General features: G+C 38.7%; 4 protein-coding genes across 11 annotated transcripts; 2 read left to right on the top strand and 2 right to left on the bottom strand.

Annotated features, from left to right (window-relative positions):
- On the bottom strand, nucleotides 1-2190 carry LOC137715690 (nuclear matrix constituent protein 1-like). The gene has a single exon (XM_068455027.1). The coding sequence runs from the start codon at nucleotides 2188-2190 to the stop codon at nucleotides 1-3; it is 2190 nt and encodes a 729-aa protein (XP_068311128.1).
- A 10106-nt stretch (nucleotides 2191-12296) lies between these two features.
- LOC137716545 (glucan endo-1,3-beta-glucosidase 9-like) lies at nucleotides 12297-15154 on the top strand. Its single transcript, XM_068456000.1, has 2 exons — nucleotides 12297-12698; nucleotides 13727-15154. Exons 1-2 carry the CDS (start codon nucleotides 12361-12363, stop codon nucleotides 14838-14840), a joined length of 1452 nt encoding a protein of 483 aa, XP_068312101.1. The 5' UTR covers nucleotides 12297-12360; the 3' UTR covers nucleotides 14841-15154.
- A 469-nt stretch (nucleotides 15155-15623) lies between these two features.
- Nucleotides 15624-19137, top strand: LOC137715025 (transcription initiation factor TFIID subunit 15b-like). Of its 7 annotated transcripts, none has more exons than XR_011065505.1 (8): nucleotides 15624-15877; nucleotides 15963-16080; nucleotides 16286-17021; nucleotides 17221-17371; nucleotides 17446-17521; nucleotides 17894-18098; nucleotides 18222-18276; nucleotides 18618-19137. XR_011065505.1 is itself a non-coding variant. In XM_068454228.1 (6 exons), exons 1-6 carry the CDS (start codon nucleotides 15664-15666, stop codon nucleotides 17997-17999), a joined length of 1401 nt encoding a protein of 466 aa, XP_068310329.1. In that variant the 5' UTR covers nucleotides 15624-15663; the 3' UTR covers nucleotides 18000-19137. The 7 variants fall into 7 exon arrangements, 1 of the variants encoding a protein (XP_068310329.1); XR_011065507.1 differs by having other exon boundaries at nucleotides 18455-19137; XR_011065506.1 differs by having other exon boundaries at nucleotides 18443-19137.
- Nucleotides 19138-19593: 456 nt separating this feature from the next.
- LOC137715026 (protein FLC EXPRESSOR) lies at nucleotides 19594-22043 on the bottom strand. Of its 2 annotated transcripts, none has more exons than XM_068454230.1 (5): nucleotides 21458-22043; nucleotides 21101-21267; nucleotides 20887-20972; nucleotides 20342-20447; nucleotides 19594-20271 (listed from the first exon to the last, which is right to left on the bottom strand). In XM_068454230.1, the coding sequence occupies exons 1-5, from the start codon at nucleotides 21934-21936 to the stop codon at nucleotides 20219-20221; spliced, it is 891 nt and encodes a 296-aa protein (XP_068310331.1). In that variant the 5' UTR covers nucleotides 21937-22043; the 3' UTR covers nucleotides 19594-20218. The 2 variants fall into 2 exon arrangements, with proteins under 2 accessions (XP_068310331.1, XP_068310332.1); XM_068454231.1 differs by having other exon boundaries at nucleotides 19594-20261; nucleotides 21458-22042.
- Nucleotides 22044-23630: the final 1587 nt, after the last annotated feature.

The following is a 23630-nucleotide window of genomic DNA, read 5'->3' as shown; positions in this document are numbered from 1 at the left end:
TTAAAAAGGACCAACATATCTAGGATGGCTTACAGGGGGAGGAGGAGGAGGAGGAGGAGGAGGAGGAGGAGGAGGGCCGGGAAAGTAGGGCGGCCGGTAATGCATTCCCGTATTTGGACCAAAATTAGTCATACCAAACTGCCCAAAGTGCCCATTTTCGTAATGCCAAGGTGGCGGCGGCGGACCTGGCTGCGGGTAGCCTACTGGGGTGTAATTTGGGACTTGATAGTGTGTCACGGCTGATTCATATGGCGGATGATAGCCTGTGTTGTAAGTTGGCACTGACTTGGGTGGAACAGCTGGTTCCGATGTCCGAGGATACTTATTTTCGCGTTGTTGCGGCGGCTGGAACCCGGACTCAAGCGTGGCGGTACTGCGTTTCTCACCTCTACCATCCCAATCGACGCTGGATTCATTACTTGCGGAAGAATGAACGGCTGCATTGCTGTCAAGGACAGGTTCCAATTCTTTGATCGAGTCCAATTCTTTCTGCTTCACTTCAAGCTCTTTCCCCTGGTGATCGAGTTCCTTTTCTTTCGAATTCAAGGTTTGGTTGCGATCTTCAATCGCCTTTTTGATCGAATCCAATTCTTTCTGCTTCAGTGCAAGCTCTTTCGCCTGCTGATCGAGTTCCCTCTCTTTCGAATTCAAGGTTTCGGTGCGATCTTCAGTTGCCCTTTTGATCGAATCCAACTCTTTCTGCTTCAGTGCAAGCTCTGTCGCCTGCTCTTTGAGCTGCCTCTCTTTTGATTTCAGGCTTTCGGCTTGTTCTTCAGCCGATTTTTTCATTGAATCAATTTCCTTCTGCTTCAATTCAAGCTCTTTGGCCTTGTCTCCGAGTTGCCTCTCTTTCGATTCCAGGTTTTCGGTGCGTTCTTCGGTGGATTTTTTTATTGATTCCAATCCCTTATGCTTCAATGCCAGCTCTTTCGAGCGGTGATCAAGGTGCCTCTGTATCGATCTTAGGCATTGGGCGCGTTCTTCGTTGGATTTTTGGATCGAATCGCAGACCGTCTGCTTCAACTCAAGCTCCTTGGCCTTGTCTTCCAGTTGCCTCTCTTTCGGTTTCAGGTTTTGGGTTTGTTCTTCAGCGGATTTTTTTATCGAATCAATCTCTTTCTGCTTCAACTCGATCTCTTTTGCCTGATCTTCGATTTGCCCCTCTTTCGACTTCAGAGTTTCGGTGTGTTCTTCTATGATTTTCTTGATCAAGTCCTGCTGATTCAATGCGAGCTCTCTGGCCTGCTGCTGAAGTTGGCTCTCTTTCCTCTGCAGTAAGCTCTCCTTCCTTTGCAGTTGGATCTCTTTCTCTTGAAGTCCCCTGGAGACTTTATCCAAATACTTTTCGCCTTCTTGCTTCGATTTTTCGAGCTCCTTCTCTCTCAATTGAAGCTCACTACTCCACTCCTCCAGTGCATTCTCAAGCAAACTCAAATCACTCTCTTTCAAATCCATTTCCCTAATCATTCCTTCCCTCGATTCGAGTTCCTCCTCTTTCGCCTTCAGCTCCCTCTCACATTCCTCAATCGACCTTCGCGCTGATTCCAGCTCCTCCCCTCTCGAATCAAACTCCGCCTTTCGCGCCTCGATTGACCTCAGAACGTCTCTCAACTCCCTCTCTTTCAATTCAATGCCCTCATTGCACTTGTCCAGCAATTCTTCAAACCCCTCCACCGCTTCCCGCTCCTTAGCCTCCGCCTGTTTCACCTTCGCCTCCACCCAACTCAATTTTCTCGTCCTCTCTCCAATGCGCCTCTCGATGAAATCACACTCCCCCTCCTTCTCCCTCACGAAACCCTCCACCTCCGTCAACCGCCGCTCCTGAACAGCAACCTCTTCGCTGTGATCTTGAATCAACGACTGGAGCGACAGCAACTGGTCCTTCCTCGCTTCGATCAACTTCTGAAGCACTAGCAATTCGTTGGATTTCGCCTCCATCTCCGAGCGGAAATTAGCCTCTCTGGCATCCAAATCCTCCTCGCGGCCTCGGACTTCCTCCTCGCGGTGCTCGAGTTCCCGGAACCGGGCCTCGACGGAGCGGCGCGTGGACTCCAAGTGGTCCTCGAGGTCCTTCCACTGCACGGAAAAGAACGTCAGGGACTTGGCTTGGGCCTGCACGCAGTCGTACGCCTGGCGCAGAGTCTTCTGCTTCAACTCCGATTCTTTCACTTCGAATTCTAGCTTCTCCATCGTCTCTTCCGCGGCCGCGGCCGCTTCTGCATAAACCGTACTAAAACCGGCGTCGTTGCGGTGAGGAACCGCCTGATCAAAATCCCTAGAGTTAGTGGGAAGAGTAGAGCGATAGTCAAGCGCAGCGAACTGCAGTCTCGTTTCCTCAAGGAAAAGGAAATAGAGTGCGGTGTGGAATTCCGTGTGTTTCCATTAATTTTTTTTGTTTTGATTTGTAATTAATTTCAACCGCATACGTTACCACAATAATTTATACTCTAAGAGGACTGGGATACTTGGAAAGCAAGTAAAAGTTTAGAACTTTAAATTGTGTTTGAATTTTTACGGATGCTTAATGCTATTCATACCATGTTTTTGTACCACATTTCTATACCATCTTAAGTGGCATCTGATGTGGACAGCCATATCATTTGAAAAATTTGTGAAACCCAAGTAAATGAAGAGGAAAGACTTCTCGTATACACAATCATCATTTAATTAACTAGCTTTTCTTAATTATTAGTTTATTAAATAATGAACTAAATTTAAAAATCTAATTAATTCAAATGATGTGGCTGTCCACATCAAATGTCACCAAAGATAATATGAAAATGTGGTACAAAAACATAGTATGAATATCATTGCTCTTTAGTATAGTTACGGACTTTTTAAACAGATTATTTAATTTGAAGGCTAAAAATATGTTACCGTTTGCTTTAAGTGATTCAGCACTATTAGTGTTTAAAATATGTGTATTTTTCGGCGACTCGATATTAAATTTGTAAAAATATTTATATCGATATTGATTGTTTTAGATAAAAATAATAGAAATTGCTTAAAAATATGGAATTTAAAATAAAATTTTAGGAAATAAAACAAGGTAATTTGTTGATATTTAATTAATATGTCGAAAATATAGACGAAATCTGTTAATTTTATATAAAATTAAAGAATTTATTCGATATGAGAAGAAGTTTAAACTGATCCTTTTTATATCTCTTCTAATTTTTTCGATACTCTCACAAAAATATTTAACAGAATCGAAAAAAATTTAAACACAGGGTAAACACTTGTACTACATCAAGGGATTAATCTGCTGGTAGTAATTATGTGATTTTGTGAAAAACAATCATGGGCCAGGTGGAGGTGATATGGTTCTTCCACGTGGGTATTGTTTGGGTTGAAAGCTTTAACATGCAATGGGCACAGGTGGAGGTGGAAAAAGTGTCTGGATATGCATGGAGGTGGACCAGGTGGAAAATGTGCATAGGTGGTGGGTTCCTGCTGACTATTGTAGTCTATGAACTGGAGGTGTCCAGGCTATTATATAGAGACGGTGGATTAAGGGCGGATATAAGAATTTGTTCCTATTAATCTTTATTAAGGGTAGAAATATATATTTGTCTCAATTAACTGTAATCGAGGTAGAACAATAAATGTTTTTATTAATGTTACTATTTTTAGGGGCGAAAAAAAGTCCACATCTACAAAATTTAGTTATTAAAGACGGATAAATGAGCCTCTAATATATACTTATTCTTTTTTTTTTTTTTAATTTAATAGTTTACATTAAGAGCATTTATCTTCTTAACTTTTTTCTTAATTATTAATTAAATAAATAAGACAATTATCATAACCCTAATTCTAGGATAACCAACACGCACATTCCTCATATTTCTCTTGATCTTCTTTCACGGCACAAACTCCCCATCTTCATTTTTCTTTTTCCTTCATATTCTTCTCCTCATCTCCATTTTCATAGCTCTCTATTTTTCTTGTTTCTTAATAGGGAACTTTAACGAAAAATTCACATTACTGTTCACTTTAACAAAAAACTACATTTTTATACTAAAAAGTCAATCCTAGTAAAATTCACTTTACCCTTTATTTGTCCTTTTCGTTAAAACTCAAAATTTTCAAACCATTTTCGTTAGTTTTCCTTTCTTCATATTCTTCTTCTCATCTTCGTTGTTCTTGTTCCTTCATATTCTCCATTTGTATTGTTCCTTCGTATTTTTATCCTTCTTCTTCACTTTTTTATTTCGGATGTGATATTGTTTTCTCTTCATCTCTATTTTTTTGTAATTTTCTACCTTTCAATATTCCCTTTGACGAGTCTAAGATAGCCAAATAGCGATTTAAAAAGGTTCGTAGTAGAGAAAAAAAACTAGCTTTATTTAGTTTGATTGAAATTTTTTTTTGCTTTTTTTCTCTCAAAATGTTGTTTTGCAGGTAAATTTGATGATGGGGTGTGAACAATTTGAAGTGAAATTCATTAGGTGTGTTCTTCATACATATTTTTTCTATTTTATTTTTATATAACTAACATTTGTCTACACATTTTATGTGTATGAACATATTTTTTTAGAAAATGAGAAGGAGAGATGGAGAGAGAACGTGGGGGAGTGAGAGGTTTTGTTTTTTGTTTTTATTTTATTTTATTTTTAATATTTGAGGTATTTTAACATCACCGGTAGATGAGGCTTCAATAAAAAACAGTAAATTTTGGACTTGTGAAATTACATTATTGCCCATCATTTTTTTTGTGTGATAAAAGACTAAGTAGTCTTTTCACCATCTTTTGGTTGACAAAGAGGGTTTCATTAATTAATAGAGATATTAGTGTTAACAAAATGATGAATTACATCATAAACCCCAATTGGCTTAGTTTAGGTTTGATTTTTTTGTCTAATTTGCAAGTTTTGTTTTCTCGATGTTTTGTGAAGGGTTCGTACATAATTTGAATGTTCTACATAATTTGATTGTTTCTTTTCATGAATGTGAGTTCTACATAATCTATTCGTCTCGTCGAGAAGTATGATTTTCGTTTTTGAATCACTCGATTTCGTTGAGTATTGAAGAAGTTATGAACGTTTAAAGTTTACCCAGTTTCCGGGGAGTTTTCCAGTTTTCCCGAGGACTAGTCACCTTTCAGGCTATTTTCTGGCCATCTCGGGCAATCATTGGGCTTCCAAATGGGTATAATCTTGTTCTACACCTATTTATCTTCATTTTGATATATTATGGGTCGAATTTGGTTAAAAATTGATTGAGTTATGAAGTTTTGAAAATTGCCCAAAGAGTTTTTAACGGAATGACCAAAATCATAGATGGTGGACAATCTCAAGGACCATTTCTATTGATTTTCAATCTCAAGAACCATTATGTATAATAACCCATTATTTTAATATTAATTTTTCTGTTAACAATTTATTTTTTCTGTCAAGATCGGTGGTGGAAAATAAAAATAATCGTAAATATATTTCACCCTAAAGTATGAGAATACAATCAAATAACTAATGGGAGATTGAAAATCGTTTCAATTAATACAATTCTCAAAATGCAATAATAATAAATATAAATGTCATTAAATATATATAATAAAGTAGGAGCCTTAATAATCGCCCCTAATACTTTAAACATCCACACTTAATATTGTTTGCATGTCAAACTTGCCTACATGACAGCAAAACTATTAGGGGCGGATATAAGTCCTTATTTGTCCCTATTTATAAATAGCAACGCTCTTTTTAGGTGCAATTCCAATATCCACCACTCCTACTTATTAGGTGTGGAAATTCTCAATTTTTGCCCCTATTTCTAATTAATAGGTGCAAATGTATTGGCCTCTACTTGTTCATAGTTTTGTAGTGACCATTTCTACAATGCTTTATTTTCTTAGAAAGTTCTTTACAATGCTTTATTTTTCTTTGAATAATATGAAATAAATAAACAAAGATGTAGCACATATGAGACTTGTGAGATTAGGAAAATCCTACCTGCGTCTTTGAAGAGACATTATTTTTTACTATGGTTTAGGTATGACAATTTCTTACATAATTCGTTACCCAATATGAAACAACATGAAAATAACGGTTTTGAATCACTTTGTTAACAAGTCGGGTCGTTATTGAGTAACTCATTAACATTTCAATAGTTACTGGTAAGCCGTTAAGAACCCAATATGATACCGTTTGCCAAATCATGGTGATTTCTTGTATGGCTCGTTAACATAAAACGACATGACCCATTAACAAATCGTGTTGTTATTAGATCCCCCGGTAAGAACTTGTTATGATAACGGGTTTGACACTACATCAAGGATGAAGCAAGAAATTTGTGTGTATGGGGGCATCCTCAAACAACAAAGTCACAAATAAAAAAGCTAAAGAACTTACTAAACAAAACACTTACATATTAAACCATGAGATTTTTCATAACCCATTACATTGTCCCTCGATGCGTTTTTATTTTTTGAAAACGTTGTCTGACAACTTCATTATCGCACCATCTAATCTCTCTCTATAAAAAAAATAACCACGTTATCATTCATCCATTGATCTCCCATTCGTTTTGTCAATCAATTTTTCAAAAATTTCATGGTTGAAAATGCTCTTCCAACGTTGGAAGTAGCAAATAAATTAGTGATACACCTTGCTTATGTCACAAGTATGTACATTTTTTCCCTACCAAAAAAATCGAGTGGGGGTATCTGTCCCCCTTGAGCCCAAGGTGGCTCCGTCTATGCACTACACCACCTGTTAAGATAACGGATATAACACGAACACGACAAACACGACCCGTTTGCCAGACGTAATAGCAAATATACCTAGAGCATGTTTATTCATAGAGAATAAGAATTAAAATATTTTGATTCTTGAGTTTCATACTTTACTAAAATAATGTTACAAAAATCGTTCACCTCTTAATTTATCATAAGTATAACACAGTGCGAGTTTTCCGTTGAAATCCTTAATCAAATTCTAGAAAATCAAGACTCAGGTCGACTAGGATATTAGTTGATCCGATCCTTTTAGATCTTCTCCTGTATCTAAGTTTTCCGTTTCTTTCATTTTCACGCCTTTTTTTCTTTTACTTAAATATGCCTTTAGTTCAATCGACATAAACCAAACTCAAAACCCTTGTAAATACTTGCTCATAGAATCTCACAATAAATTGCAACTGTCCTCTGTTTTCTTCGATATATGTCGATATTTGTTGGCATGTGCAGAACATGGTTTGGTTGACGATGACAATCTTATCAAATGTTCAACAAAATGCTTAGGTGAACAAATTTGTTGACATGTGCAAAACATGGTTTGGTTGATAATAACAATCTTATCAAATGTTCGACAAAATGCTTAGGTGAACAAATTAAAATTTTTTTGCGCGCTTTGCACTATGTTTTTATTTATAAGCTTAAATTTTTAACACTAATATGATAATATCACCAAAGTTCGAATCCTGAATTTGCCAACGAAAACAAGTGTACGCAACACACTTCCTCGTACGGGTCTCTCACCAATTATAGACAGCAACACTGCATGCAAAAGTGATGTATTTCTTGTTGACAAAGAAAGGAATACATGAGAGTGAAAGCAAAAGAGTGAGAAAACGATATTAAAAAATGAGTTGGGATTGTGAATATACTTTCAGTGAAGGGAGGGACATGGTATAGGATGTAAAGTGAAAGAAATGTATCTGAATGGAATTGATAATTCTTATTTTTAAGTTTATGAATATCTTAGTTACTACTTTTAAAAAGAAGGGTGAGATTTTATTTTAAAAAGTGTAATCAGAAGTGAAACCAATTAATATAAAGCTCGTTTGGATGTGCTTTTAAAATGATTGAAATGGTTTTTTGAAAAAAATATTCTTGGGTTCCAAAAGCACTTAAAGTGTTTTCTTCAAGAAGCATCAGTTATGTGTTTCTTTCAAGAAGCACTTTAAGTGCTTTTCTAGGATTTACTTGCATCTTTACTAACGATTGGTTCTAAAAACATTTTCACCAAAAATGCTTTCAGTCATTTTAAAAGCACATCCAAACGAGCTCATAAATTGTTACTTGTCTTTTAAGATGGCCATGTATTGTGTTTCTCCTTTTCAACATGTCCCTTCATTTGGGACAACTACTTAACGCATCACACGTGCAATCACTTCCACATCGGTTATTTAAGCAACTCTCTTTGGTATCGTATTAAGATTTCAAAGAAACAGGATAATGATCTACCACTAATCACAGCCAACTTAACTACCTATTCAATTCAATAGGTGTGAGGTTTAAGCCTAAATTTCTTAGTTATAAGTTGCAATTTGTTTTATAAGATGGAGGATGTGGGAGATATCTCATTATTCAACAGTTTTATTATAGTAAATGAACAGTGATAAAGACGGTCTTTAATTAGGTGGAGAGATACTTTCTTGTCACTAATTAACCATGTAGCAAGTATTTCTTAAATGAATGGTTCATTTTTTATCATGGACAAATATCTATAAGACAAGTTATGATTATGTCTTGGTTGCAAGAGAAAGTTTCTCCTTTATGTGTATGTCTTGTGGGAATACTTGGTGAATGAGAGAACATCATGATATTAAAGAACAATAGAAAGTGAATGAACCATGAGGTACGTATTTTGTAGTATGGATTAATGAGAATAGAGCGATATGAGTGAAATCTTCATGCATTAACATTGGACAATTATTTCATAAACATGGTATGAAAATTGAAGCATATATATTAGTTGTTTTACTATTTTTTATTTTACTCTACCAAATATGCCTCTGTAGTCTTTCTAATGCTGATGCCTTCTTTCTTCATTCATTTTTTTAGTTGCGGTAACTTCGGCCTTAGCAAGATACAAACGGCAATGTCAAAGCAATACTAAACAAGCGAGAAAAGCCCTATATATTCTATTAGTAAAGCCTAAATATCCTTATTAAAAACTAAAGCACTAATGAGTAAGAAAAGACCCTCATAGACCATCTTCAATGGTGGGCTAAATGCTAAATTTCCTCCTAAACCCAATCCAACCTAAGGGAAAACATTGGGCTAAAAGCTAAATGGGGAACTGAGGCCAGATTCAACCCAAAATTTAGCCCAAAGGTCGGTGTGGGCCCTACTGAAGGGATTGCATTTCAGTGTTTGGGCGCCAAACACAGCCCACTGAATCGCCCAACTCGCCTAACGCGTGAGGCTTCCGACCGCTAGGGACCTACCCACATGGGCCTATCGGCCACATTCTTCATGAGCCCAACGGCTCCTTCCATCCAACGGTCGTGATCATCAGGCCATTGGTTAATCCAACGGCCTAGATTCAAAATTTTTTTGTTTGTTTTTATATTTATATATTATTGAATCCAACAGCTGAGATCGAATATAATCAAATCTAACGGTAAAAAAAAAAAAGATCTAACGGCCCAAATTTAAATCCAACACCTAAAATAATTAAAAAAAATTATTTAACTCAAAATTCACCCAAAAACTCTATAAATACCTATGTATTTGTTCAAACATCCACACAAAACTTAATTTTCTCCTACAATTCTTCCAATTTATCTTTCTACCATTTATTTCAATTTCCAAATTGTTCAACATGGTAAGAGAGCATATTAAAGGTCGTAATTGGACCTGTGAGGAAGATGTTGTTTTATGTTTGGCATGAGTTTCTGTTAGCGAAGATGGTGCAGTTGGCACAAATCAAAATAAAAAAGTTTTGTGGGGTAAAATCATTGCAAAGTTTCAAGAAAATTGCAACGACGACTGCCGGGACGATGGTGGTGTTTATGATCGATGGAAGACTATCAACAAAGCATGCACTTTATGGAAGGGAAGCTTGGAGAGAGCCGTGGTTAGCATGCCTAGTGGAAGGAGCGCTATAGAAATTATGAGTTTTGTTCTTGATATTTTATTTGTCATGTACATAATATTAGTTTGCAACTAATTATTTTTATGTATTTTTTGTATAGGGTGACAAAGCAATGAAATTTACAAGACAAGAGTAACACTAAAAAATCAAGTTTTTAAGTTGCAACATGCTTGGGACATCCTGAAGGATTGTCCGAGGTGGGAAACCGATGCGGACCAACAATGGGGAAGATTATTTCAACGTGAAGCCGCACAGACAAATGGCGGAGATGAAGGTGTCGATGAAATTACCCCATCTCCTTCTTTTGCAAGGCCCCTGGGAAGAGATAAACAAAAGGAAGCAAAGAGAAAAGATAAGTCCCAAGATCCAATGAGTGGATAGTTTTCTATCGGAATTGCAAAATTGAATGAAACTCATAGCGCTCGTCAAGAAGAAATGACCTGAATGCGTTTGCAAATGAAAGAAATATCAGATAAGGAGCAAGAGAGGTTTGAAGTTAATTTGATGATGGAGGACCCAAGCATATACACTCCAGAGAAGAAGAAGTTCTTACGTGGTAAGCAAAAGGAAATTTTGTAAAAGTCTGCCTCAAGGAGTATGTTTCAAGATGATGAATCCTCTGAACCCTATATCCCAATTCAATCACAAAGTCCATTACCAAGTGAAGATGGTGAATATGATTATTAAGTTTATGTAGTGTATGAATTATGTGCTTTATTAATTAAGTTTATTAATTGTTGTTTGTATTAAGTTTATGTAGTTTATTAATTATGTGGTATATGAATTATCGGTTGTATTAAATTGAAGGCTTGCTTTGTGAAAAATTTAGTGATTTTTCAATATTTATCGGAATTTAAATATTTTTAGATTAAAATGTTCATAAAATTAATTTACGATAGTCTACATATTTATTTATTTATTTTTAAATTTAATTTAAGAAGAAAAAAAAATAGCCTAAGTTTATTCTTTAATAATCTAGGGCTAAAATTTTAGGCCAGAAGGGTTAGAGTAAAAAAGCTATTTCTGGGTTTAAATCTAAATTGTCCGGGCTAAAAAATTTAGCTTTTAGCCCAACCATTGAAGTTGATCTTACTATAGATAAGCTACGACGCCTTTATATTATAATAGAAGGTGTTTATTTCTCAAAGTCAAGTTTCTCGTTTGTTGCTTTAGAAAGATTACAGGGACTCATATTTTCGTTCCTTCTCGCCCTGTAAGTTTGCTTTTGGCGACTTCCATATTTTTTATAGTGATGTATGTAATATCTTAACTATTTTATTCAATTAAAGATATTTGTAGAGTTTAATGAAAATTTTAACTATAATGTCTTCTTCCCTAATATAATAGATAATGTACCCAGATTCTCTTCGGATCTAAAAAAATTGAGCTTAAGGATCAAATGATCAGGACCGTTAAAATTTGATCCAACGGCTACAAACATGGAGCCCCTATAAAAGTTATAATAATTGTAGCAGTTAGATTACATTTCAACGGTCCGGATTATTTAATCATTAAGTTCAGTTTTTTAAGATTCGAAAAGGATTTGGGTTCATAGATAGTCATGGTTTGGATTAAGAAATCTTGACTTCGAAGCGTGACAAGTGGTTACCATGTAGCCTCACTCCATGCACGAATGTGGCCAATGGGCCTCTTCTACATTGAGTCATCGGATATGGCCCGATCCAAAAAAGAAAAAGAAAAATGAGATCGTGTTGTGTAATTTTTCTGCATCATCGTCACAATGTCACCTTCTGTTCGGATTACTTTTATTACATAATATGTGTATCTATTAAGTAATAATAAACTCTAAATTAGTACAAATTAACTTCGTTGTCTACCCATATTATAGCATATCACACGTTATTATATGCATGCAACTATTTATAATCACCCCTTTTAGGATTTCATACCATTGGTTGAAATTAAAACATTACCAGCCCATATACTTATTCTCATGTTTCATATAAAATTTAAAGATAAGTGATCATACATTTTTGTCACAGGTTACCAAGAGAATATTTCAGACTTCTTTAAGAGTGGTGGTGTTCATAAACCCTTTGTACCTTCTCACACTCTTTTTTATTTCCAGTCATCAATTTGAATAAATTAAATGAACAGAACATACATGATTAAACATGAATAAACGGTTAAAAATGTGTATTTACCTTTTTTTTTTTTTTTTTTTTTACTTTGAGGCATAAGCTTGAAAGAAAAAAAATGAGTATAGAAGAATATTAGCAAGGCACTAAACTTCAGCTATATCTATAATTAGCAATCAACGATGAAAAAAATAGATCTAGCTTAAAAAGAGACTAGATCCAAATTCATAATTCTTAAGGTAAATATATTATTATATCAGATAAACAAGCAAAGTAGGTAGCACACACTGCTGAATTAGACTAAACCCAGCTAACTGCCAAAATCCCCCACCAAAATTCTCATCATTATTACTTTTCGGCATTAAAACCTTCATCCTTTAATTCCTTCCCTTCTCGCACTCTCACTCTCCCTCTCCAACCCCGAAGTCCAATATCAAACCCAGAAAATGCCTCCAAATCTCCGCACACTCCTCTTCCTCTTGGCGACCACGGCCTCCACCTGCGGAGCCATAGGCGTGAACTGGGGCACGACGGCGTCGCACCCACTACCGCCGACCAAGGTGGTGGAGCTGCTGACGTCCAACAATGTCACCAAGGTCAAGCTGTTCGACGCGGACCCAGGCGTCCTCGAAGCGCTTTCTGGGTCCAAACTTAGCGTCACTGTGGGCATTCCCAATGCGTTGCTTAAGGTTCTCAACTCTTCCAAGAAGGCTGCCGAGAGTTGGGTCCATGACAATGTCACTCGCTACTTCTCCAATAGCGGCGGCGGCGGTGTTAAAATTGAGTGAGTTTTCGTCTTTCCTTTTGGTTTTTACCCTGATGGGGGTTTTAATTTGATGCTGCATTTGCATTTTTGGGGCTTAAATACTTGATTTACTGTGGATGAAATTTGATTGTTGGAAATACCCAATTGCTGAATTGTATTGAATCTGTGTTAAACATTAGAAAGAATGTACCTTGTTGCTGATTTGCCTAGATTTAAGTGACATTGTAGGCTTTATGTTGCGATTCTGAGGCAATGTAGGAGTTAGAGAATCGTATTTACGATCAAAGTTGCGTTGCGCGTGAAGTGGGGACTTTTGTGCAATTATCCTTAGTTTAATGTCTATGAAAAGAACCTCAAACGAAAGGAGATCATATCGGAATGTTGGTCACTATGTTTTGCAGAGTAGATGCTTAAACATCACGTCAAGGTTAATCTTTGATGTCGAATGAGCCGGCATAGGGACTTAAAGATAGATTGTGGTTTTCATGGTTGAAGAATGAAAGAAAATAGTTGGTAATGGTATTTGTGTTCCGATGCTAGTGGGTTCAAGCGCTGCATTCTTAGCATTCGATTGGTGTTTGATTTTTGGCAAATAAACCAATAAAACAATAAACTTTCTATGAGATGAGCTATGCCTAGAACAAGAAGAAACTCTCCTCTGTGTATTGAACTTTAGAGAGGAGCCTGTTTGCCCTTCACTGTGCCAGTATCGGTGATCTCTCTATGGGCTTAATTGCATTAGGACCAGTCAAAAAGAGCAAAATTTTGTAGTGGGTCTTTTTTGTTTGCAGAAGAAGAAATCTTTGCAGGATAATGGTAGATGTTCTCTCTTCCCTTTTAGGTTTAGTCAGCCGTGCTAGGACAAGTTGACAGATAAATTTTTGTAGCAGGGATTTCTCGGTTCATGAACTCATTAGCCTCTCAGAGTAACTACTGAATATTTGTTTGTTGATCCCATCAGATATCGACTGGACTTTGCTCATTCACAAATCAAGGTATGGTTGTTTCGTATTGTATATACAGGTTTCTAACCAGTCCTTTTTCAGGTATGTTGCTGTTGGAGATGAGCCATTGCTTCAGAGTTATGGTGAGCAATTTCACCCATTCGTCATAGGAGCGGCAATGAATATTCACGCAGCTTTGGCCAGAGCAAAGTTGGAGAGCAATGTGAAAGTGGTCGTGCCTTGTAGTTTTGATTCCTTCCTATCAGAGTCTGGCCATCCTTCAAAAGGACACTTTCGGGCAGACCTCAATAGAACCATGATTGAACTACTCATGTTTCTCAGCAAGCACAATTCACCATTCTTTGCAACCATTTCCCCTTTCATAAGTCTCCGCCAAAACAAAAACATTTCCCTCGACTTCACTCTATTTAAAGAGAATGCAAAACCTCATAATGACAGCAGCAGAACATACAAAAACAGCTTTGACTTGATCTATGACACCTTGGTTACAGCTTTGTCAACAGTAGGATTCCCTAAGATGGAAATTGTTGTGTCACAGATTGGTTGGCCTACAGATGGAGCGGCAAACGCAACCTCTTCCACTGCAGAGACCTTCATGAAAGGTCTGATGGCACACCTTCGTAGCAAATCAGGAACCCCACTCAGGCCTCATAATCCTCCAGTCGAAACATACATTTTTAGCCTCTTAGACGAGGACCAAAGAAGCATAAGCACGGGAAATTTCGAGCAACATTGGGGTGTGTTCACTTTTGATGGTCAAGCCAAGTACCATTTTGATTTCATTCTAGGTTCGAAAAATCTGGTGGACGCTCAAAACGTTGAGTACCTTCCTGCCAAATGGTGTGTGGTGAACAATAATAGGGACTTATCTAATGCAACTGCTAGTGCTTTAGAGGCATGTTTGCATGCTGATTGCAGTGCAATGTCTCCTGGTGGGTCTTGCTCCAATATCAGTTGGCCGGGTAACATATCATATGCATTTAACAGCTACTATCAGCAGCATAATCAGAGTGCAGACAGCTGTGAATTTGGCGGCTTGGGTTTAATCACAACCGTTGATCCATCTGTGGATAATTGTAAGTTTTCGGTTCAACTACGCACCTCTCTTTCAGGTTCTCTCCATCCGGCCTACCTTCCTCTGTGGATGACCTTGCTAGTACCAACCTTTTTGTTATCCTTACCCAGATTTACGTAGAAGATAGATTTTGAGGAAAGTTTTGTAGAAAATAGATATCCGAGGAAATTTTTCGCCGCTGTATGATCAGTCTGCTGATCGATTGTTTCTGGTTTTTGTTGTTGTAACTTATATTAGGTTTGAACACTTGTTGAAGTTATTGCTCTACAAAAGTTCAATGGCAAAAGAAGGGTTTGGAAATTCTCTAAATTTGTTTCTTGTTAGTCTGCCGAGTGGGTGTGAGCATTTCAATTTCCCTACTAGTAAGAAATAAGATGAGTTGTATGTGTGGATTAAGGTCTGTTGGCGGTGGAGTTATCATGGGCCGATTTGTAATCCAGTGAGATATAGGAAAATTAATGAATATTGATGATATTTATTGATTTGCTGCGTAAAATTTGCCGGAATCCATTGTAAATTTTGAATTTTTTTTTTTGAGAAGTTTTTCTCTAATTTCGATTAAATCTGAATGTGTTGATATACTCACCTCATTGTAAATTTTCATAATTTCCGTTGAAAACAATTGATATCGATATTTCTATAAATTTACCTATCGACATTTCTACGTGTATTGATGCTTCCTCTTACTTGTTTTAAAAAAAAAATAAAAAAACAAATTGTCACGGTCCTAGAGGCCCAAAGAAAGGAATCCGGACTCAAAGGGGTTTTGGGATTGGGCTTAGACATAGTGAATTAACACGTGTCGGAGTCAAAATCGGCAAGACAAAAATCTGGTGATGACTTTACCCACGCCTATATAAGCAAGAAGCTCTCGCGTGGAAATATGTCTTTTCCGAGTCTTAACCTAATCGCTGTGTCTCGGAATCTCTCTCGGACCTAGATCATGGCTGGAATGTACGGTCAAGATGGCGATGGCGCCCCTCCTCCATACGGATCTAGCGGCGGCGGTGGCTATGGTGGCTCTGGCGGGTACGGAGGCGGTTCTGGTGGTTATGGAGGTGGTGGTGGCGGTGGAGGCTATGGTGGAAGCGGCGGTGGTGGCTATGGAGGTAAGGGCAGCGATGGTTATGGAGGCGGTGGCGGACGTGGCGGTCGAGGTAAATTTTATTACTTTGTTCCTTCGAGTTTATAATTGTTTTAAATTCTTTAATTTTGATTTGACGGATTTGGTTTTGACTGTAGGTGGAGGATATCAAGGAGATCGCGGTGGTGGCGGCAGAGGTGGTGACCGCGGCGGCGGCGGTAGAGGTGGCCGCGGTGGCAGTGGAAGAGATGGCGATTGGCTGTGCCCTAATCCAGGGTAAACCCTTTTTCTTTTTGTGTCTCTTCTTTCTATTTTATCTTGATCGGTTCTATTATTTATTTTGTATCTGTAATTTTTACTGGGTTTTAGAATTCTCTTCTTAACATTAAAAGTAATAGCTTTAAGCCGAAATTTATTTTCTCTGTTTATTTTCCTTTTGCATATGTATATGTGGTTTATGAATCGGTATGATTGTATATAGCTGTGGGAATTTGAACTTTGCAAGAAGAGTTGAGTGTAACAAGTGTGGCACTCCCTCTCCTTCGGGTGCCGCCGGTGGTGATCGTGGCAGTGGTGGTGGAGGCAATTATAACAGAGGAGGAACTGGTGGTGGTAACCGTGGTGGTAGGGGTGGTAACTATGATGGGGGTCGAAGTGGTAACTATGATGGTGGTCGAAGTGGTAACTATGAAGGAGGTAAAGGTAGCAGTTATGACGGAGGTAGAGGCGGTAGTTATGAAAGTAGAGGTGAAGGTGGTAGTAGGGGTGGTTCTTATGGTGGTAGCCAAGGAAGAGATGATGGGGGTTACGGTCAGGTTCCTCCAAATGCACCACCGTCCTATGGTACAGCTGGAGGCAATTACCCATCTTACAATGCTAGTTATGGAACAGATGCTGTTCCGCCTCCTACAAGTTATACTGGTGGACCTGCATCATATCCCCCATCTTATGGTGGTCCTGCAGGCGGTTATGGTGGTGATGGTCCTGGTGATGCAAGGGGTGGTGCCCGAGGGGGCCCTCCTGCTAAATATGATGGTGGATACGGTGCTAGTGGTCGTGGTGGATATGGAAGTGCTGCTACGGAAGCCCCAGCTAAGGTGAAGCAGTGCGACCAGAATTGTGATGATACTTGTGGCAATGCTAGAATCTACATATCAAACTTGCCACCAGATGTTACTGTTGACGAACTTCAGCAGCTCTTTGGAGGCATTGGACAAGTAAATCCATACCTACTTCTGAACTTAGTGCATCCGAGTTTTTAAGATTGAATTTTGATTGCTGGTTTTCTAGTTTGAGTATATGTATGGAATATTGGAACTTCATTTTTCATTTGTAGGAACAAGTTAAATCGCCTTGTCAGTTCCACAAATTGGTGTACATTTATGCGGTTACTTTATGCTAAGTTAATTTTTTCAGGTGGGAAGAATCAAACAGAAACGTGGCTATAAGGATCAATGGCCATATAATATCAAAATATACACAGATGAGTCTGGAAAAAACAAGGGCGACGCATGTTTAGCCTATGAAGATCCCTCTGCTGCACATTCAGCTGGTGGATTTTACAATGGTAACTCTTTTACTTTTATTCTGCATGATAAGATGATGTTAAAATCGTATTCTAACTTGGTACTGTGCTTACAGATTATGAGTTAAGGGGCTATAAGATCAGTGTTGCGATGGCGGAGAGGTCAGCTCCAAGGCCTTCATTTGAACAAGGGTATTTATCTATCTATCTATATATCTATCAACTTTTTTATAATTTGAGTGGAAGTTGAAAAGAACCCTTTTCCTTGTTGTTCATTTGCTATCTTGCTTCCTCACATTGAGTCACAGTGTGAGCAAAAGTGAGCAAGTCTGGATATGTACCCTGATGTTTAATATTTGCTTGTGGTTTTGTTCTTTTTCTTGATGTCACAATCACCAAAGTCATTGAGTAATTCAGTTGTGGTATTCTGTTAATGGGTGCTATCCTGAATTTCCGATGTGGTTTATGAAGTTCTTTTGCGTGAATGAGTTTCTGTTTTGCTTACATAATTTTCTTCTTTTGGCTGCATACCGAGTCCTGACTTACTTTTTCTTATGCAAGCAGTGGTGGTGGTAGAGGTGGATATGGGGGCGGTGACAGGCGCAACAACTATAGAGACGGTGGAGCGGATAGACATCAACATGGTGGAAACCGTTCGCGTCCTTACTGAGAGAAGTTCCAGATGAGGCCAGATTTTATGTAATGAGAATTGTTGTCTGAGGGTTTTTGTAGTATTCCGTTGGAGGGTTCTTAAACGGGAGACTAAGAGGTAGGTTGTTCACTAACCCTGAGCAAGTCCTCTGTCCTCCTATATTTAACTTTACCTACAACTACCTGGAGGAGTTTCAGTTATAGGCATGGGATTGATTTTAGTTGTGTGAATGTTTTATAGAGACAAGTGGATAATCTCCAAATTGCTTGCTGCTATGCTAGGTTGATATTTTCAGGTGAGTGCTGCTCTCTCATAACCATTATTAACACTTATTTGGAGATTTCCCCAATTTGCATAACCGGGATCTTGATTGCATCTGATCATTTTAAATCTATGGCTCATATGCGAGCACTGATATCTATAACATGCATTTCTGACTGAAAATTTGTGATCCATATAAGAAATCACTGAAGATGGTTCATGTGGCTGGGATTTTGTATTGGAAAGTACTCGATGTTAGATGTGAATCCCGACCATTGGATTGGATTTTGCTCGACTTTTAGCTCCAGCTGAACTTATTTAAATTGCTAGTTACATGGAATAGGTTTCCTTATAGGATTTTGTTATTTTGTTTAGACATTTGTTATCATGTTTGGTGGAGGCTCTTTTCCTACATCGAGGCGTGCGCTTTGCGATAGTTTTACTTCACCACATCAATCTAGGGTTTAAGACCTACTATTGTTTGGTAAAATGGGCATGGTGCCTAAAATTTTGCCCACCTGTTGCCTTCATTGTTCTGCTACTTACTGGGTGGAGCAAGTCTTCCTTGTGGTGACCGCAAAGGACTTGTGGATGACGAGAATCTCTGCGTAGCACCGACCTTCAATTGTTATATCCTCTCATGTGTTGCTGATGGGTGCCTACTTTCATGTGGCTTTCTTTCTTGGGCGGTTAGCCGGCAGCGGTTGGAACTTCAAATGTTGAGCAACAGTTGTCTTCTTGTCATGTGCCTTGTGGCAAGATGAAGGGTTTTCTTTCAGTTTTTAGGTTAGGGAATGATGAGAGTAGACCCTAGAAATCACTTTCCGGTGCGAGTTTAAATCGTTGTATTACATCCCAAACATTTAGCAAATTTGAATGAAACATTCTCTTCCTCGATTTGTTCTGTTTTTTCTGTCTTTAGTGACGATATGCTATTTGTTTGTAAATTGATGTGCTAAACGCTGGGCACGTACCTGCCCGTTTCTGTATGACTTGTAATGTTGAATAGCAAAGATACAAATTCTTCTTGTTCCATTTCAGACGGTATTTCAATTTCATGGCCGGCCGGTCACACAAACAAATCAAAGTTTCGGAAGCTAAATTATCCCACCCTCCCACGCCCCGCTCGTTGCCATTGGCTGCAATGTGCACATTCTGTTTTAAATCTCTTTGAGCACCTCAATCGGGACTACAGCGTTGCACGGTGTTACGATTATTGTTCTCGCTCGTGACATATGTTGCGTTTATTAACACACAAGAAATGAAAAATTAAGTAGCTCCAGCATGGAAATTAGGTATGCCATACCTAATAAACCAGGTGTTGGATCGCCAAGCGAGTAGGTTATTCATCTCACACCTGAACAATCAAATTTCATTCCACATCATTGCCATTCATTACATTTCCCATTCCCGTTATGTTAAACATGCCTAGAATTTCTGAATCCCCAAAAAAATGGCTTAAAAGTCTTGAAAAATTTCCTACCTGAAAACAAGTTACTGTGAAAACCGAGTAGCAAGTCCATTAGTTACCGAAAACAATTGAAGCAAGTTATGATAAATAGATAGCACTGGAAAAGGATCCTTGCCAGATCCTTTTCTTGGGGATCCGGGGAATCCCGTGATATTATCTGTTCATCGTACATAGTACGGTCATAAATCATTTGAAATTTAAAATTTAAAATTGGATATAAATAGTACCTAACAAAAACTAACTGTACGATGTACGATGAACAGATACGATCACAGAATCCTCCGGATCCCCAGATCCTTTTCCGATAGCAATAGCAGCTTCTTGCAACATTTATCGTAACTTTTGTCAATGCAACTGTAGCCCTTTTCCCTGTGCAGAGTGTTCATTTACTGCTCGTTTCTGTGTATTGTACTAATATTCTCCTCGTGGTAAATGAGAAATTTCTTTGCGGTAGCATGAAAAATACGAAGCAAAAAAATGCCTGAAGGCACTAAATCAGCTGTGCTTAACTGCTTATCACATCTTTGCCATGTTGTTCGTCCGAATGGCTGCCAAAACCTTTTCATTTATATTTATATTTCTGAACCCATACAATCATCGGAACTGTTTTTATGGTCGGCTTAATTACCTGCTGGAGACTTGTATCTCATATCCTGCGGTTGCTGCATGTCATAAGAAGCATGTGGCATTGGTGCAGAACCATATGGACTGGCAGCGTCGGCAGCACCTGGGGCCTGAAATCCAGAGGAGGTTCATTCGGATGAAAAAGGTATAAATAGAAATCAGAAACTAAGTTGTTTGGCGAAGTATCTGATATAAATTCAATATAAGCACATATATTGTAACATTTGTCTACAAAGACAAAAAGAATTGTTGTCGTCCGAATGCTCCATATCGAAACTCTGAATTTCCACAGAAACAAGGGACCTTCCAAATTCTAATGACTCTAAAGTAACCGTTTACCACATATTAGGTCTCTCGATAGAAACAAGGGCTTAAGTTTGCAATCTTTGATCATGATAGAACACTTCTCATGCTCACGTTATTATGTGTACCGACACCATAACTTCTCAGACACAAACAAATTCTTGCACATCTTTTCAATGGTTTCAATCTACGGAGTAGTAACAAACATAGCACCAAAGCATCAAGAAGGCAAGGGCGTACACATACCTGATGCATGCCGGCATAGGGATCAGGGTACACATTTCCCCCGTATAACATTTCAGCATTGCCATAGGCTGCAGGGTACCCAGGACCTTCATAAACACAACCAGAAATTTCATCAAGCACTTTACATTGCATTTGGTTTCTGAATTCAAACCGAGAAACATAGAATAAATTGAATCTTAAGTACGGGAGACAAGTTGAACGCGAATGAATTGACCTGGATTTGCTGCTGCAGCTACTGCAGCCCTTGCTCTCTTCTCTGCATTGGCCAACTCCCCATGAAGCTTATCCATTTCGCGAGCCAATGCCGCCATTGTTTTCTCCATCCCCTGCCTGTGCTCAAGATTGCTAGCTCTAGTTTTCTTCTCATTCTCAATTGCATCCCTATATTTGCATTCAAATCATAGAAAAGATTGAATCTTTACATCCAATACTTCACAATTCACACAAAATCCTCTCCTAAAACCGAAAGATCAACCTCGAAATTTCGACACACTTCCCTATCTGAAATTCAATACCCAAATTTGACAATTCACGCAAACACAATGCATATGAAAAGTTAGTTCAAAATTACCTTCCTTTCTTAATCTCCTGCTTGAAGGTCTCGATATCGGCTTTAATGTCCGCCACTTTGTTCGCCTCGGACTGAGTCCTCGCAAGCTCGCCATCGATCGTGTTCAACTCCTCCGCAAGCTCCTGCCGGGACGAGCCGAGCTCCTGTATATCGGCTCGGGTCCGAGCCAGGTCTGCGCCCATGGAGTCGATGGCGCGAACCTCGGCGTCCAGCTTCAATGCCCTCTCGTAGACCTCGCGCACCTCGGCGTCCCTCTCGGACTTGGCTTTACCGGCGACGACGGATAGGTGGCGGAGGTCATGCTGGGCCGCGGCGAGGTCCTGCTTGAGCGCGACGTGGGCGGCTGCCAGCCGTTGATTGTCGACGAGGAGGGACTGGATCTCACGGTTCTGGAGGGCGATACGGTCCTCCAGCGCCGTCGTATTGACCGATAGTGGCGTCAGCCGGACGAGCTGTCGAGGATGTTCCCGTCCCGCCATATCTTCTGATTAACAATTACTCGGCTCGACGGCGACTCTGACCGAGAGAGAGAGATTTTGCCTCGTTGCTTTCTGTGCCTTGATTGGGTTATAAAACGCAGGCCCAGGCCTTCCAATTGTGCCCATCTCATTTTTTTAGGAGTAGGATTCTTTGCACTTCAGATCTTCTTCCATTCCCTCCCCTCCTTTCACACTTAACAACTTTTGGAGTGCAAAATGAGAGTTTTGGAGTGTCAATAACAATTTCCTTTTTAACGATGGAGTCAAAAACTCTTAAGCTTACCTTCTTCAGGTTTTGACTTTCAATTTGCCCATTTCCCCTTATCATAACATTTGTCTGTTTTTCCGTCAAATTGAAAATTATTTTCTTCGTCAATACAAATAATATTTCTATTCTAAACAACTATGTTGTGAGGGAAAAAGTTTAAACCGAGACATACTGAGTTAAAAAATTGATGAAAAATGTGTTTATTTTGACAGTTGGTGGAATTTTGCCTCGTCAGAAGTTTGTTTTTGGTTTGGGTGGGCCTTAATTGCATTGGTTAGAGGCTTAATGGCCTTTAACACAGGCCTTAAATGGGTATAGATTTTGGGCCCATTAGGCCCATCTAATGGTTATAAATCCAACTCAAATTGAAATTCAGAGAACTGTTTTGCCGCCAAATGTCAGAGCTCTTTCGCTCACTCGTCTTGAACTGAAGGTCCGTTTCCGCTTCTTCTCCGATCTTCCATCCATATCTCTCTGGCATTGAAAATATTTAGTAGGTTCGATGACGCGACACTACTAGTATTGGATTCGGCATTGGTTTCGAAGGACGTAAAGTCATCGATGGAAGTCAGGTCAGGCTTCAGGCAGTTCATGAGGTCCGAATATCGCTCTCCGTTCCGCAGAAATTGCAGAGAACAATGTGGAGGAGAAGCTTCTGGTTCTTGAGTTTCTCGTTCTTGCTTTCTCACTAGTAAGCGATATTGAGGCAAATCTTCTCAAAATTCAAATCCTCCCATATTTATGGAATTAATTATGTCATAAGCCAAATCGCTAGGTTTCCTTGGAATTTGGTAACTAATTAACTGCTATGTGCTTGTGGATCGGTTTGTGATTGCAGAGTTGTTTGGCTTTGAGATATGAGGCTTTGCTTTTGCGGGAAGTCAAATCTTCGACGAATCCGTGGCTACAAGTTTCTTATACAGAATGGCTGGATTTTGCTCACCGGTCAAGGGATAGTGGTTTCTATTCAGTTGCAGGAAAGGTGAGTGTGATCATCACCTTCATCACTATCACTACTTTCATCAACGTTCGTAATTTCTTAGCTTACTCGCATTCGGGGAAGCTGTGCATTAAATGAAGTGAGAAGTTATTTGATTAGATTTATCAGATTACGGTTGATTTAGTAACCAATAGCCATGTCCATGACCAACTGCTTGATAACGAAATCTGTGGTCGATACCCCAAGTTATCAGTTTTCCATGACCATATAATGGTAGACTAGCAATTGCAACGCTATAAAACATAATTCAGTTAACAACGCATGAGGTTTCTTATTAATGTTTTTGTTATCGTTTCTCTTGATTGCTAACGATTCCTAAAATGTGCGGTACAAGTGCAACAAATCGTGTGTTTAGTTCTTATACAAGCGGCATATTTAGTATTAGATGAAGGTGGATTAGACACTCAAATCTATTGCATTTATTAT

The sequence above is a fragment of the Pyrus communis genome, chromosome 14 (assembly GCF_963583255.1).
Source record: "Pyrus communis chromosome 14, drPyrComm1.1, whole genome shotgun sequence".
Taxonomy (NCBI): domain Eukaryota; kingdom Viridiplantae; phylum Streptophyta; class Magnoliopsida; order Rosales; family Rosaceae; genus Pyrus; species Pyrus communis.
The sequence above is the reverse complement of the archived record's forward strand: the minus strand, read 5'-3'. Positions and strand labels throughout refer to the sequence as shown.